Genomic DNA, 16,885 nt, shown 5'->3' with positions numbered 1-16,885 from the left:
GAGTTTTAAACAACATGTGTTTGAACCTGATCCAGAAAGAGTGAAACAAATAATGGATAAATCTTTAAGTGATGCTGAATGGATATTTAAAAAGGTACACATTTTTAAATATTGATATTTTTGATATATTTTTTGAAATTATTAATTGGATGAATTTTCATTTGCAGTATAATATAGATATTCAAACTTTATTGCCAAATAATAGTAAATAATATTATTAAAAATATTTAAAGTAGAAAAATCTTTTCTAACATGAATTTCCACGATTTAGCAACTGCTGGAATATCTAATACGGATATTAATAAATTTTGGTATGCAATAAATGTTTGGCTGAATCACTCTCAAGTTATCAACAAGAGAATATTATCTTCAGAAATTATTTTCACAGCAAAAGTAAACTATCTTGACATTGAATCAATCGCTGAACGAATTTCGAATATTAAAGATGTTTCGAAATTTTTTAAAGATAATGTTTTTTGTATTTTCAATATATTAGGTGATTTGTCATTGACTCTTTTATCAAAAAATACAGACTTTATTCAACATAATGATGTAAAAATTAATGAAACTGGCAAATTTTTAATAGTAATAAAACTTTCTCCTAAAGATAATTCGAATTTCAGTCCAACTATGGAGTTTGTTTTAATAGATAAAGAAGCAACAAATATTATTTGCCAATCAATGTGTCTTGATAATAATAAACGATGCTTGACTTTGCAGTGGCCTTACAAAATTAGTTGCGATAAAGAAAAAATTAGTATAGCAGTAGCAACTTCTGAATCAGACTTTGATCATCCAAGTATCCATTGGTTAAAAACCAAACTTCTCTTATCTTTAGAGAAATGGATGACATCAGAAGTTCTAAATAATTCTTTTGTTCAGGGTTCTTTGAATCTAATTTCAATACATAAATATCACAGTTTGTACACAGAATTAAAATTAAAATATAGCCCTGATTTAATAAAGAACTGGACTGAATGTACTGACCCTAAAAAATTTGTGTTTGAAGACATAGCAATTGCAGCTTATTTATTAGTATTATGGGAGCAAGAAAGAAATAAAGCATGCCTTGAAAAAAAACAATCCTTCTTAGATCTTGGATGTGGAAATGGACTACTTGCATACATACTGACGAATGAAGGACACAATGGTCTAGGAATTGATTTACGACGAAGAAAAATATGGGATTTATTTTCACAAACTACTCAACTAGAAGTAAGTTGATTGGTAAAAATAAATAAGTTGTTTCATGTCAATTTCATTGGTTTTTTTTTATTAATTTTCTACAATACTATTACAGACTAGAACAATAATTCCATCATCAAAATCGCTATTTCCTGACATAGATTGGATAATTGGCAACCACTCAGACGAATTAACACCATGGATACCAGTAATTGCAGCTCGAAGTTCATACAATTGTAGGTTTTTCTTGCTTCCCTGCTGTGCTTATGAATTTGATGGTAGAAAATACCAACGAACTATAGCGTCTAATAGCCAGTATTTAGAATATTTAAAATACGTGCAAAGTATCTGTGAAGTATGTGGATTTGTTACACAAGTTGACAAACTACGTATTCCATCTACAAAACGAATATGTTTAATTGGATCTGCAAGAACATACAGTGAAGAAGAAACCGATATCATAGACAATGAAATAGAAAAAATTATTTTAGACCGTTCGTTAAATATAAAATCAGATAAAAGTGAAATAATTGATGATCAAAAGTGGTCGCAGAATTTCAAACCCAGAGAAGTGGTGGAAAAAGTAAGAAATTGTACCAAAATTGATAAAGAAGTTGTCAATAAGATAGTTGATTTAGTTGTAAATCATTTGTTATGTAAAACTCGTATAATAGAATTGGAAAATTCTAACATAAAATGGAATGCTGGTGGGAAGGTAAAATTGAAGGAAATAGTTAAAGTAATACCTTCAAATACTCTTCAACAATTGAAAAAAGAATGTGGAGGTTTACAAACATTATTGAGAAATAATAGCCACATTTTTCAAGTAATTGATGGTACCGTTCAATTTAGAATACCTGGATCTAATAGTACAACTATTAAAAAACGTCGTAATAAATCCAATATTCAATTTCGAGTAAAACCATGTTGGTTTTTTATTAATCACCCTAATGGCTGTCCGTTAAGCAGTGAAAAATGTACTTATAAACATTGAATTCCTTTCAATTTGAGTTCAATTAAAATATGGTTTCATACTTAGATTATAAAAATACACAAAAAATATTTTTGTATACTGGTTAAAAAATTGATTTTTTATTCTATTCATAAAGTTATAATTCATTTATTGTTTGAAAAATAAACATAATGAACACAGAATTAATTGCAGTAATCATGAGTTATCCATTTACAGCAATTTGTAATCATTACATGGTTTATACATGAAAATTTGCTCCACAAAAATCTAAAATTTAATAAACATTTTTTATTGGGTTTTAATATAAAATATATATATTTACACAACATTTATTCTTACTTTTGCTCTGCAAGAATTCAGTCTGTTACAATCTCATGTTATATTTACTTAAGAAAAAAATTTATAATATAATAATTATATTATTATTCAATCTCAAAGTAATAAAAAATATAAAATTCTAATAATATTCTAAATTAATTGATTACCATCGATTACACAAATATTATATCCAATTAAAATTATTTTAGAAGTTCAACCAAAGATGAAATGTCATCTAAATTGGGTATCCCATTATCTGTAATATTATTTGTTTCATCTTGCATTATTTTTGCACTGGCAATTTGCTGACCATGCTTTAATTTTTTCCCTTCTATTGTATCTAATTTATGAACCCGTTTGAGATGAGTTTGAAGATTACCTTTTTGAGTGAAAGAATAATCACAATGTGGACAGGAATATGGTCTATCGCCGGTGTGATGTTTCTGATGCATTTGTAAAGTAGACTTTTGTGCAAATGACTTTGAACATAATTCACACTTAAAAGGTCTTTCACCAGTGTGAATCCGTTTATGCCTCTCTACTTGGCATGGTTTCATAAATGTTTTTCCGCAAATATCGCATTCTTTTTTAGATGTAACTTTCGTATTTTTTCCATTGATTTTGGAAATAGGGGCAGTTGATGATGGTGGAATTTGATTAACAGGACATGTATTAGCTGAAGTTATTGGAATAAAAGCCATACAGTCATTCAACTGTAACGATGATGATTGCCTATCAGTATGAGGTGTTGGAAGATTATCTATTTGAGTAGTTATCATTAAATTATTTGCCGATGAGTTATTCGATACTTGCTCGAGTGTATTTGGCACATTCAACGCATGATCTGTGGTAGGCTCTTGAGTGATATTAGTAGTTTCTGGAGTATTCAATGAAGGTATTAAACCTTCATCTGTTTGAATTGTCACTAATCCATTAGCGAGAAGAAAATGTAAATTAGCCACAAGTTGATTACTTTCATTAACTGAGAGTATTGAATTATTATTGACTATTGTGCCATCAGCATTAAAAGTTAACTGGTCTGGTATACCTGTAGTATCAATTGTTATAGTATCTAAATTAGAATAATCTGCAGTTGGAGGTACATTGACTAAAGACTCATCATTAATATTAGTCAGATTGTCGACAGAATTTTCAGTCATTTCAGTTGCTACATCAATTTTTTTCATCTTTTGTTTTTTTTTCAAATCATTCTTATTATTCTCTTTCATATGCGTGAGTAAATGTACCTTTCGATGACCAGAAGTTCTGAATTGTAAATTGCAAATGAAACATTTGAATGGTTTGGACCCTGTATGTAATCTCATGTGCACTTTTAAACTACCTTTTGTTGCAAAAAGCCTATTGCACACGTGACAACAGAATTTTTGATTACCAGTATGCACTTTTTTATGACAGTCAAGGGTACATTTAACTGCAAAACTTTTTTCACAATGTTCACACTGATATGGACGTTCACCAGTATGCGTTCGAATATGACGAGTTAAATCACTTGGTTTTCTAAATGTTTTAGGACAGTATTCACATTTATTAACAAATTCTCTCTTTTCTTGTTGAACTGTTGAATCATTATTCTTTATTTTTAAATAATCTCTCTCAACTACAGCATCAAATAGTAATTTTTCTGAAACTGAAGAGTTCAATTCCTGCTTAATGGTATTCATATTTAACAATTCAGTCTCCGTAGCAATTGGTTCTTTCTGCGAACTATCAGGCTCTGTATGAGGACTATTCCATCCGAGAGGATTGTGGGTCTTTTTATGTAATATTAATTGATTTTCATTCGAAAATGTTTCATAACAGATTGTACAGCTCCACATGTCAATAGTTTTTCCAGCATGAACTTTTAAATGTCGACTTAAACCTCCATTGGTACAAAATTTTTGAGAACACTGTGTGCATTGGAATTCTTTCTCTCCTCGATGAGTTTTTAGGTGTTCTTTCAATGAAATAACATCAAATCCTTTACTATAACACATATGGCATTGCAGTGATGCTTCATTATTTAGAATGATTGATAAGTTTTGATTAGCCTCCGCGTTACTTCTCATACTTTCTGAGAGATGAGCTTCAATATGTAATTTTAGTTGATGTTCATCTGAAAATAGTTTATCACAATATGTACATGGTAATTGTAAATGATGTTCAAGAATGGAAGATGGTGATGAAACAGACAAATCATTTGATTCTTGATTGAAATTTAAAATTTCAGAATTATCAGTAGTATCAGCCTTCGCAATTATTTTCGGATATTTTGGACACGAAATTGATTTTGATACATCTCTAAATGATTGCATACTATTATTAGCCATGATCAGAGGTTCGCTCTTTTTTGATTGATTGTCTTGAGAATTGGAAGCAGATACAGGCGCTAACCGCTGTTCTTCTTGAGCTGATTTGGGCAATATACTAGCCATGCTTGTTGAATTAGCAGGTGTTATTCCAATATCCATTTCAGAATCTGTTTGAAGAGTTATGTGACTCATATCAAAGGTATCAAATTGCGAATTAAAAATATTTGTATTCATTGGATTAACTCCAGTTGTGTCAAGTGACTTAGAATTGTCATAAATTATATTTAGTACTGGTTGTTCTCGTGATTCCAATGCTCCGACATCTGAATCACTAATTTGTCGAGATAAATTATTTCCTAAACCGAGATTTACTCCAATATTAAAAAGTTGTTGATTCAATGTTTCTTCAATCTCTCGTATACTTTCCTGCAATATTAAAATTTAATAAAAAAAAATAAGTGATTTCAATTTTAATTTAAAATGATTTTTTGAGTTACTTACAGCAGTAAGAGTTTGGTCTCCAGAATAATTTGGTAATGTAATAGTTCCGGTTTCATCAGCATGCAAAGTTTGAGAGATTCCTATATTATTATTAGTATTATTATTATTATTATGTGTTTGTGATAAATTTTCTATCGCCTGCGTAGTATTAGTCTCCGCTAAAAATGATTTTTCCTTATTACTAATTGATGAAAATTGATCATTAAATGCTTGAGTAAAATCAGAATTAATATTCTGCTGGAATGAATTTGTAATATCTTCTGATAAACTTATATTTTCTGGTATAACAGAAATTGGTTCTTTATCTGGAATTTCTAACAAAGATCCTTTTTCTTGTGCTTGTTGTTTTTCTAGTTGCTGTAAAGAGAAAAATAATGTTAATTATATTTAATTTTAAAGTAAGATATTTTTAATCAAAATCAATAATAGCAAGTAACAGAAATAAGAAATTTCTAAAATTAACCTGTTGCGCAAGCTCGGTTTTGTGAATTTTCATGTGTTTCCTGCAGTTGACGGTGGTCTTAAATGTTTTATGACAATATGGGCACATGAACGGTCTTTTGTTACTATGAGTGATTAAATGCCGTTTCATACTACTCTGTGTTGAGAATTTAGCATTGCAAACGGTACAGTTATACGGTCTAGCTGCTTCATGAGTCTGTAGATGAGCTTTGAGAACACTGTTAGACGTAAATTTCCTTTCACATTTTGGACATTTGAATGGTCGTTCACCAGTATGACGACGATAATGCTGTTTCAAATGACTTATTTTTCTAAACGCTGCTGGACAAACCCAACATTTATGTGGTCTACTAGTATTATCACCATCTGCATGAACATGATTCTGTTTCGATTTTATATGAGCTACACTAATTTTATTTCCTGCATCACTTATTACTAATGGCTCTTCTAAAATAATTTGTGGTATCAAAGCCTCTGCATCTGGTGATATCTTTAATTTTGATTTCACATGACTTTTTAGATGGCTTTTTAAAACACTGTTTGTTCCAAAAGATTTTTCACAAATAGTACATACAAAAGGTTTTGTGTGAGTTCTAAAATGAAAAAAATATAAATGTATATATACGTTACTGCTGCTACTTTTTACATGAGTAATATTTCATTCTTCACTGTGATGTAAATTACCTTGTGTGAGCTTTGAGACTACTATGGCAAGCAAATTTCTTCGCACAAATACCGCAAGCATATTTTTTTACTCCGGAATGAGTTCGTTCATGAGCATTCATTGTCGATTTTAGTGCAAAAGATTGATAGCATTGAGAGCACTAGGAAATAATTTAAACAATAATTATCAATTGGAGAAATTGAAACATAACTTAACAGATATCGTTCAAAATTAAATATACCTTATATGGCTTCTCTTGTGTATGTATTCGTAAATGTCGAAGCAGATCTGATGGTTTTTTAAACTCTTTATGACAGTAGGAGCATGCATACCATCTTGTACTTCCAGCATTCCGTTGTTTTATTGTTACGTATTTCCTATAAACAATAATTAGTTAATTTGTTGGTTTTAAATATCTCAATTCAATTGAATTACCTTAACGAACCATCAGGTGCTCTGTCTAAAAGCGTTACATAAGATGTTTGTACTTGATTGTTTTTTGAATTCGGTTCTACTGTAAAAAAATTTAATAAATCCAAACATAATATTATCGGAAAATGTACAATTAGAATAAATAAATGGATAAATCATTTAAAGATAATAAATCAAATAATTTACCAGAAGAGAGATTTTTTTCTTTACTGGATAAACCACTTATCTTCAAAGCTTCTTGTAATATATCACCTTTATTTGTAAAATCTGTTGCATCTTGAACGTTTGAATCTGCAGCATTTATAGAACTGTCACATTTTTCTTCTCCCTAAAAATATCGTTCAATTTGAAAATTAAAAGCTGTTTAATATACATGGTATTACTTAGAATAAGTGTGCAATTTGTAGCATACTTCTATCGGAACGGTGTGCATCCTTTTCATATGAATACTTAAGCTTCCTATTTTCTTAAAAGAACACGTGCACAGCATACACGAATATACCGGTTCGCCCTCTGGCAAATTATGTACCCGAGAAATGTGTGCGTTTAAATTACCTGAAATATTAGTAAATGATATTAATAAAAAGATTGAAAAAAATATTGTAATGAGTGAAACGTCAAATGAATTTTTAATATTTTATTACCATACCTTTTTGGCTGAATTTTGCATTGCACTGATTGCAATGATATGGACGAATTCCTACATGTTTCCATTTATGTATTTGAAGGGAATTTTTTTGCGTAAAAGATCGGTTGCAAACGTTACACTGTGAAATATATTCATGTTTTTAATTAAATAAAAATTGCTTAATCAATTGAACTTTCTTTTTAAAGAATTAAATAAAATCTTACAACAAATGGTTTTTCTCCAGTATGAACCCGAATATGCCTCATCAATTGGCTAGGTTTTTGAAATATTTTAAGGCATATCTTACATTTATACACCGTTTTATGTGTCACTCCTCTTTTTGTCTGTTTCATCATTTTGGTCTGTAACTGATTCAAAGCAAAAAAAAAAAGAGATAACTCATATGACAGAATATATTCATAACACTCCTATTCTTTTATGTTAGAATTTATAAACCATCACATTGAAGCTCTCAAGAAATAAAAATATACTTATGTATAAAAACTTACTTTATAGTGTTCTCGAATGTGAATACGATAAAGTGCAGGCTGAGTGAATTGTTTGCTGCATAATTTGCACTTCTTCACATCGTCTGTTGACCACTTTTCATTATGAAGTCGCAAGTGTGCATCTAATTGCGTCTGAAATGATTTGAATAATTTTTTTAAACTCTTATTTTTCGAGAATAATTTTTCTAAATCCATGTTTAGAAAATAATTTTTTTTTTTTTTTTTAGTGATTCCACTACCATAAAGAATTACCTGATAATATTGAGCACTAAGTCCGAGGGCAAAATGAAATACTCGGGAGCAAATGACTAGAAGAGCGAAATTCATGCAATCGGCAGTGAACGTCATCGTACAGGACGGAAGTATCAAATAATTTTTATGTAGATTTTTATAGAAAATACCAAATATTTTTTATCATTTTTATATTTTGCGATATTGTAATTTACAAAGTGGATATTTGTTATACGTTTATGGCAGTATTATTTACTAGTAAGATTCATTTTTGTATAATAATCATGGTTAATAAAACACTGTAAACCATATTTGATTGTAATTGATGTAAAATACATGATGACACTTTGCAAAATTAATTTATTTCTAAATTAATCAAAATCAAACAGTTCTTTAATAAATGAGTTCCCACACTTGAATTATATTTGAAGATTTTTTAATAAAAGAAATCTCAAATTTAGAAATCAGTCTTTCTGTCAGAATATTTATTTATTCGCTCTGATAAATTCAATATAGTTAGAGAGACGAGCCACGAGAGCATCATACCAAGTTCAGATCTTGTGTTTGAGATCTTTGTTTACTTTTTTTTACGTTTATTTTTATAGAACCCCTCTTCTAAGTGATGAGTCATCCAATGAAGCTTTAGTTGTAAAAACATTAGTTGTTTAAAATATGATTAATAAATTAGTAAATTATGTTTAGCAAATTTAGTTACCATAGATTAATAAACATCCTTTTATTTCAAATAATTAATTAATTTTATGTTTGAACTTATTCAACAGACTAGAGGAAATAAGAATCTTATCAACATGGAAGAGAATAATCAATTATCTTTCAAGTCCAGGATATAAGGAAGTCACCAGCAAAAATATCTGAAATTTTAAACAATGTACCTAATTCAATGATACACAAAAAATTATATCAACTTTTTCAAAATAATATATCACTTTATATTTGGAATAGATGATTTTTTTCTGCTCAGTCCAGATTGCAGTAAAAATTCTATTATTATTTCTGCGACGATTGAGATTTTATAGACATTATATGATCACTGCAAATATTCTTAATGATTACAAAGCTCAATTGTAATGTCGAGTGCTAAGCAAGCTTTTTACACGGTATAATGTATCATGAAAAAGACAAGTATGCAAAATAAATCTATCAATTACTATGAAATGATCTATTTTCATGATAAAACATTTTTTTTTAATGTAATAAAATTACTCATAGTTATTTAACTAAGTAAATGAAGATCTTTCATAATTAATTATGTCATTCAACATTTAATCATAAAATTAATTAATAATTTAATATAAATATTTCTTTCTAATTAATGGCAGTAATCAGAGAAAATCATCAGTAATGAATAAATAATCTAAAATCGAACTATGGAATTTACGTCATTCTAGAGCTTACATTTCTGTTTCAGGGTTAATATAGTAGTGGCCTATTAATAAAATAAATCAAGCTATGTGGAATGTACAACTTGGTAAAGTTCAACGATTTTACTTATCACTTGTGTAACTCATTTATAAGTAGACATTTACTTATAATTTATGTGAATATATAGATAAAACGTTTATATGAACTTCAAGAAGAAAATAAAAAATGGTTGTGCTCCAAAAAAACTAATCATCTGAAGCTTTCAAAAAAATAATGAATGAGATATGCCGGTGATTAATTGATGAGATAATTCTTTGTTCACATAGTTTGGAGTAAAGAATAAACTCTTTGAGTTCTCTTCGGTCAATTTCTCAATATTTTTCTAAATAAAAATTCTTCATTAGAATAAATTAGTTAAATATATTTTAAATAGATCTGATGCATTTATTCTGTTAAATAAAAATTAGCTTCTTAGGGTAAAATAGTATCAGTTTTAACAAAAATTGATCTATCTAAAAATAGATTTAAAAAATTAAATAAAAAATATTTAAAAAAGTGGTGTAAAGTGCGAGAAAGATAACCCGATTATCGATACGAGTGTTCGGGTCTTTTATATCCAGACGATAATAATGGAGCAAACGTAGATTGGATGATAGGTTTTCTTTAGAATCGTTTGGCTTTATTTTCAACCCATTTTATGAGATCAATGAACCTTTTGTTCTCTGCTTTTCTTATCATAATTTTATAATTCTAAATAGTTGGTTATTTTTTCATCATCTACAACAAGTTTAATAAGTTAAATAAGTCCGACTGCTTTTGAAATATTTGGAAAGAAAAAATTATAAAGAATTCTTTAGATATTTTCTCCGATATGAAATCATTTACTCGTTCATTTCTGCGAATTCAAAAGATACTATTAACTCTTATAAAATAGCATGGAAAGGAATCTGGACATCAGCAATATGAGCATAAAGTGAGTCTCCAGTTATTATATTCAAGCCAAGTGTTTCCTCGCAGCCTTTCTTTGATGTATTACGTCAACGTTATGGAAATATTGGTCATATCGCTGAGACTATACACGTACCCTTAAAAGGACAACTCATCAGTTTGTTTTCACAATTATTTCAAATAATACATTCAGCTAAGTTGATGAGCTTTCATGGATATTCCCTGATTGATTATAAAATAAAATAATGTACATAATGAAACAGAGTGTAATAAAAATGTCAAAGCAATTATTAGCATCAAGTATATTTTCGTTTTATTTTGAAGATAAAAAAATTCATGCTAAAACACGTGAGAAAACAATTAAATGAATACATAAGAGGATTATTGGTATGGTATGTATATTCGAGGTGCGTACTGTTACAAACAATTGCCTTCTAACATCACGTTCTTACCGATAAGAAATAAATCGTTTTCTAAGATGTTGCGCTAAGTTACATGAGAGTCGTAGGAGTGGAGTTTTACAGTTGAGTTTATTCTTTAACTTCTCTAGAATTTACCATATTTCTTTTTTTAGAAGAAAAAGATTTATGAAGCATTTTAATAAAAAAATTACTTCCTATAATTAAAAATTTTAAAAATAACCAGTGCCATTTGTAATAAAAATTATGCCGGGTGATTAATCACAGACAAAAGTGTTTTTAAAGTGAAAAGTAAGAAAGGAAAATATTCCTCAAAAAATATGCATATGCATGCAACATATAGAGAAGATGAGACGAACATAAGATACTTTTCCCTTGGATCAGAGACCTGTACCCCATATCCCTTGCACATAAAACGACTTTATGCGTTACGTCAGCGAATATTTGGCCACGGAGACGTCGCGATGGACAAAACCAGTTTTCGCTTTTGACCCTATGTGATCACGTGATATTCTGAATGATAATGAAAGGCGAAAATGCACTTCATCATTCAACAAAATTAATATTGCAACGAAAAATTAATTAGTTTAATTGAAGACTACAAATATTTACTACAAACATAAACTTCATGTTATTCATCAGCCGAGTAAATCATTATTATCTATTTGATCAATTTTATTTGATGCACTAAAAAAATATTCTCAAGTTTGACCAATCAATTTAATCTACATCCAATAAAGCAAATAAGTTATTTAATTTTTGAATTACTAAATTAATTTAATTTATTGATTATTCATTGTCTAATTAATTATTTATCGAATTAATATTTTTTCAGAGCATATCACTCTGAGAATGATTAAATATCAGCTATTAACTTGTAGACTATTGTTAACATTATTTTATTATGTTGGGAAAAAATATTTTTAGCGGATGTTTAGTCATAAATAAATAATCCCTCGAGTTCATCAATGACCGGAAAAGTGAATCGCGATCAAGTTCGATGGACCCATCCTTTGTATTACAACGATTATTTTCAGAGTAATGTGATATCTTCAGAAACACACATGCGTGGTAGAAAAAAACGATAAAACATGAAGAAGAGACGCTTTACATTGGTCATTCTCATCAAGTTATCTCTCATTCTATAATTTTATATTCAGATCTATACTATTTGTTAATTTCCCAACGATTTACAATGAAAAATTATTGTTTAAATAATGAAATACATATTACATATAAAAATGTTAGCAATCTGTGGTAACTGAAATGTCATTTTAGCTGAATTAATTTGTTATAAATAATTGATTGAATTGATAAAAATAGTTGTTAAACGTTTCTCATTAGTGTCGGTTTCATCACTAATAATTCGCTCAAAGGCTAAAGTGATAACCCATTATCGACCTAGATTAATGATGATCCTTGACCAATTTTAATTGTACATTTTCTATTTAGTGAAAATAAATAAATATTCTTCCGAATTAATTGCTGATAATAATTAAATTCCATGAATTATAATCACTTTTTCATTTAGCTTAAACACTAATTTGATTTTGTGAGAAATCACTGAACACAAAATATTGGAACACTTTTTGAACACTTCATTTACAATTGACGCCACACTTACTTTTACTATTTCATTAAAATAAACAAATAATACTGGAAATCACATGAAATTATTTCAATGAACAGTGAGTACGTGTTCAGATAGGATTTGAAAAAAAATGATAAGGCTGAGGAAGAACTGTCAATGAATATGAGCACGTGCGTGCCTCATACACTCCTATTTTTCACTACAAGGGCGCCAGAGTATTCAGTGGCTGTTATTCGATTTTTCTCTCAACTTTATAAGATATATCTTGATAGCAGTCGTTTCTCGAGTCTCTACACTTGTGTTACACAGGCGGCACACACGAGAGACGGTTACAGATTATTTAGCGGCACACACTGAAGTCCGGCTTATGCGGGTACTGGCGAGGGTGTGTAACTCCTAAGAAAATAATCGTGCCGACTACCCACGCGCCAGCGGTTGACATACATCATTGACAAACGCGCGTCATGTAGCAAATTTATAAATTTTATCTTTTTTTTTAATTGCATATACTTTCAGCAGACTAATTGGTTGCTGCAAATTAATAGCTGGCGAAGAAAATCAATATCATGAAAAAAAATTTGTCAAGATAAAAGATTTTTAAAATTTGAATTTTCTGATGGTTCTAATTAATATCGATTTCAAAAATTATTTTTCAAACAATCAATCGTTTTATTCAAAAAATGAGTAATCTATTCCTGATGGAATAGAAATATTTTCTGAATGAAAACTGCTAAATATTGTAAGAGCCAATAGATATTTCTTGAAGAAACACGTGATCTATGATAATCTGACATTCCGTTGTGATAATATAATTGAATACATTATAAGTGTTGAAGTATGACATAGTGTAGCTGAGTAGACACTCTTATGTTTTATGATCAACCTACTGTGATGATGATGTCACTTAAAAAGTAACTAAAATTGAAACATTCAATCATTTCTTTAACAAATCTACCCTTGAATCGAACAATTTATAAAGCAGCTGAAAAAATTTAAAACAAAAACTCTAGTTATTCATTTTGTTTTCCTTTTTTTTTTTTAGTTCAACTAAACAGCCGACCTGATTCTGTGAAATCTTCAGATTCGTTGAAACAGACGGAGTAATCGTCTGGTATATCATTTAACGACTCTTCAGAAGCGAGGGATGCAACACATGTGTTTTAAACACACTCTGATTTTGGGTATGGGAATCTAAATATTTGTCATAAAATTCGTAGAAAATAAAAAGTCAAAAATTACATGACGTTGTTTCGGATATGTAAAATTTTTTAAACAACTTTTTTGGTATTGTGATAAATTAAATCAAAGATTAAGTGTTATTGATAATAAGTACATTTACAGCAATTATCACGAGAATCTAATAGGACACTTGTCATAACAATCTACAGGAGATCAGTGCATGAGATCATGCAATTCAGTTACGCAATGTACATGAAGCTATGACCGCTGACTCTCCGCCTACTTGCAATATTCCTTCAACCCATATTTGCGTGACACTGGTAAATTCATAAAATTATTTATTTATCCTTGTTTAATCGAAGGACAATATCATCAAAGAAAAGTCTCTCATAAAATAGATTAATCATCAATAATAGAATATGCATCATAAAACAAAATTTTCTGTTAAATAATAAAAATATAAAAATAGGAAGTTATATAAAAGTACGGAATCAAAGATCAAGAAATTGACCCTTGCCATGCTTTAGACATTAAATTATAAAAACCCAATCTTCTGACATTATTCGATCGTTGACATTCTAAATTTATATGAAAAAGCCGAAATCTCATTTGTGTAATCAACAACATTTAAATGATAAGCTGACAAGATATGAGTACCGGAAGAATTTCCACTCAAAGCATAACTGTCTAGAAAATGAAACGTTCTCATTTTCTAGAAGTGGGTACATTACTATTCTCAATGTTATCTTGGTGAGAAAAGCGTAGGCTTTATGATTATATTGAAATATTCTCTTTTAATAAACGAATGCAACCATTAAAAATAATTAAAAGATATCTTATTAGACATTAATTAAAAATTTAATTTATTTTCTTGTCTCATATATTAGGAACTTGAAAATAAACAGTAAAATGATTGCTTTTGAAATTTTTCTCGATTAATTCAAAAAGTTGTGTGAGAATTTGTTTTCTTTATTAAGATCCTGTGCCAGAATCAATAGAAAGTGATTATTAATTTATGTAAATATTGCTCTTTATTATCAAGCTCCGCATATAAAAAATCATATTGAAAAAGTTTTATGAAACTAACCTTTGAAGGAAATACGTCCTCGCACTCTTTACAAAAAAGGTGTTCCTCCTTTTCATGAAGTAATAAATGAGACTTGAGACTAGCCATACGAGCGAATTTTCGACCACACTCAGGACATTTAGGTTCTCCTGTATTATGCGTCGCCATATGAAGCGTGAAATTTGTCTGTAAAGTGAATTACATTTGCGAATCAACCAACTGAATAATTTTGAATTATATTATGAATCTTAACTCTATAATTTAACTTACAGGTATATTGAAAGATGCTGGACATTTTGGACATCGATGAGGTTTCTCTTCAGCATGTTGTTCCATATGCTTACGGTAAAGGATTTGTTTCTTGAACTCTTCACCACAAATTTCACATTTATGATCCGTCTGGAATAAATAAAATATATTAAAATTTACTTGTTTTATTAAATTAATTAAATACCGTACTTACATCAGTTGCATTAACGGCATTTTTTCTAGGCCTTCCAGGACTCCTTTTGTTAATTTTCGTTGTATCTACTAAGAAACTTGATTGTTGATCAGAAGTGTTTTCACTTTGTAATATATTATTAGTATTTACTATTGTTAAGCCCTCAGAAGATTGTTGTAGAATTAATTTAGAATTCGTTACATCAGTTAAGTTAGAAATAATTGGTGTATTTTTGCCTTGGAGGATAGTTGCTTCCGATGTATTATTAGCAGGGACAACATTTTCAATATTTATTTGGAATAAGGACTAAAATAAAAAATATTATCAATTTATATAACTGTTTGTTTTATGTTTTATTTTATGGTAAAAACTGTATGCCTTACTGAAATTGCAGATGGGTTTTCGTTTGCTACTTTAACTGAAGATAAAATTGTATTATCTGGCTGGATGAAAGCAATAGGTGTAGTTATCCATTCTAAGGCTCCATCATCTTGCTCTTGAAAAATAATAAAGAAGAATAAAATTTTTTGTTTAGTTATAGTAGACATGCAATTAAACTTTTCAGAGATAATTCACCTGCTAATAAAAGTGTCCGCCCATCTTCTGCGATGATAAAACTAATTGGAATTGTGTCAATAGCGAGAGATACGGTCTCTACATCTGATGTTGGTTTTGTCAACATGCCTAATTACAATCCTACAGGAATAATATTATTTTGTTTATTATTGAATAAATAATAAATAATAATTTAGTTAGAATAGAAAGAAATGAATGAAACTGAGATGATTATTACGTTAGACGTCATGAAAAATGAATAAAGTTTTAGTAATTTATGTGAATACTTTACGAGAATGTTATTTTATTTGATTTATTAATTAATAATGTATTTACTAGGATACTTTTCTACTTTTGACACTTGTCGAAATTGAGGTTAGACAAACTTTGAATACTAAAGTAACCTGAACCCTTCTTCAGATCTAAGTAATTGACAAAAAAAAAATTCTTCCATAAATCTGATTTAATTTTATAAAATAATACAGATTATTCATATACCTTTTTTTCTTTCGAAAATAATTTAAAATGACAAGATAATGTTTGATTAGCTTTTATTTTACGAGTATCGAGAAATCAGTTGGTTGTAATTTTTACATTTTTTCTTCTCCGTCATACAGTCGATAATCGTGCATTTTACTTTTTCTGCGCTATAGTGTATCAAGTGTATGAAAATAGAGACCGAAAATTGAACTTTTGCAGCCATCGTGAATCAAAAGAATGCTAAGCAATGGCTATTAAATTATTCATTTATTTATTTACGAATTTAAATTTATATAGAATTTTGAATTAATAATTTATATATGCATGATTTGTTTATTTTATTCGGAAAATAACTGAGAAAATTAATTTTCTCTAAAAACGATGAATGTTTCTATACACAACACATTCTTACCTATATATCAGCAGTCGGCTAACTACTGCTAATCTACATTATCTACGCATCACAAATAAACAAGTAGCGCCACCATATTATCGAAATACTAACTAAAAAGAAAACCAAAATTCAGCTCCTTCGGAGTTTTCTGTTCCCAGTTATTTTTGTTAAATAATTTTATTATTTGCGTTTATGGTATGTGTATATAACAAC

General features: G+C 28.9%; 2 protein-coding genes and 1 long non-coding RNA gene across 11 annotated transcripts; 2 read left to right on the top strand and 1 right to left on the bottom strand.

The window, feature by feature from the left end:
- Nucleotide 1: 1 nt before the first annotated feature.
- LOC118067988 (probable tRNA (uracil-O(2)-)-methyltransferase) lies at nt 2-2,425 on the top strand. The gene is made up of 3 exons (XM_035085054.1): nt 2-94; nt 168-1,215; nt 1,301-2,425. The coding sequence occupies exons 2-3, from the start codon at nt 253-255 to the stop codon at nt 2,177-2,179; spliced, it is 1,842 nt and encodes a 613-aa protein (XP_034940945.1). The 5' UTR covers nt 2-94; nt 168-252; the 3' UTR covers nt 2,180-2,425.
- An 89-nt stretch (nt 2,426-2,514) lies between these two features.
- LOC118067987 (zinc finger protein 236-like) lies at nt 2,515-16,400 on the bottom strand. 7 transcript variants are annotated; one of them, XM_035085048.1, is made up of 18 exons: nt 16,297-16,382; nt 16,135-16,220; nt 15,820-15,939; nt 15,627-15,739; nt 15,265-15,549; nt 15,072-15,200; nt 14,823-14,987; nt 7,985-8,116; nt 7,700-7,843; nt 7,497-7,614; nt 7,260-7,402; nt 7,034-7,175; nt 6,851-6,929; nt 6,657-6,792; nt 6,436-6,575; nt 5,753-6,344; nt 5,290-5,646; nt 2,515-5,214 (listed from the first exon to the last, which is right to left on the bottom strand). In XM_035085048.1, exons 3-18 carry the CDS (start codon nt 15,923-15,925, stop codon nt 2,677-2,679), a joined length of 5,319 nt encoding a protein of 1,772 aa, XP_034940939.1. In that variant the 5' UTR covers nt 15,926-15,939; nt 16,135-16,220; nt 16,297-16,382; the 3' UTR covers nt 2,515-2,676. The 7 variants fall into 7 exon arrangements, with proteins under 7 accessions (XP_034940939.1, XP_034940937.1, XP_034940940.1 ...); XM_035085046.1 differs by lacking the exon at nt 16,135-16,220 and having other exon boundaries at nt 16,297-16,400; XM_035085049.1 differs by lacking the exon at nt 16,135-16,220 and having other exon boundaries at nt 6,851-6,926; nt 16,297-16,400.
- LOC118067991 (uncharacterized) lies at nt 10,982-15,225 on the top strand. Of its 3 annotated transcripts, none has more exons than XR_004690458.1 (4): nt 10,982-11,256; nt 13,599-13,737; nt 13,898-14,055; nt 15,074-15,225. It is a non-coding gene; the product is annotated as an uncharacterized lncRNA (long non-coding RNA). The 3 variants fall into 3 exon arrangements; XR_004690459.1 differs by lacking the exon at nt 10,982-11,256 and adding an exon at nt 12,793-12,941; XR_004690457.1 differs by lacking the exon at nt 10,982-11,256 and adding an exon at nt 13,396-13,467.
- Nucleotides 16,401-16,885: the final 485 nt, after the last annotated feature.

The sequence above is a fragment of the Chelonus insularis genome, unplaced genomic scaffold (genome assembly GCF_013357705.1).
Source record: "Chelonus insularis isolate UGA/USDA-ARS -01 unplaced genomic scaffold, ASM1335770v1 contig_398_pilon, whole genome shotgun sequence".
Taxonomy (NCBI): domain Eukaryota; kingdom Metazoa; phylum Arthropoda; class Insecta; order Hymenoptera; family Braconidae; genus Chelonus; species Chelonus insularis.
This window is presented reverse-complemented; position numbering and strand designations above follow the sequence as displayed.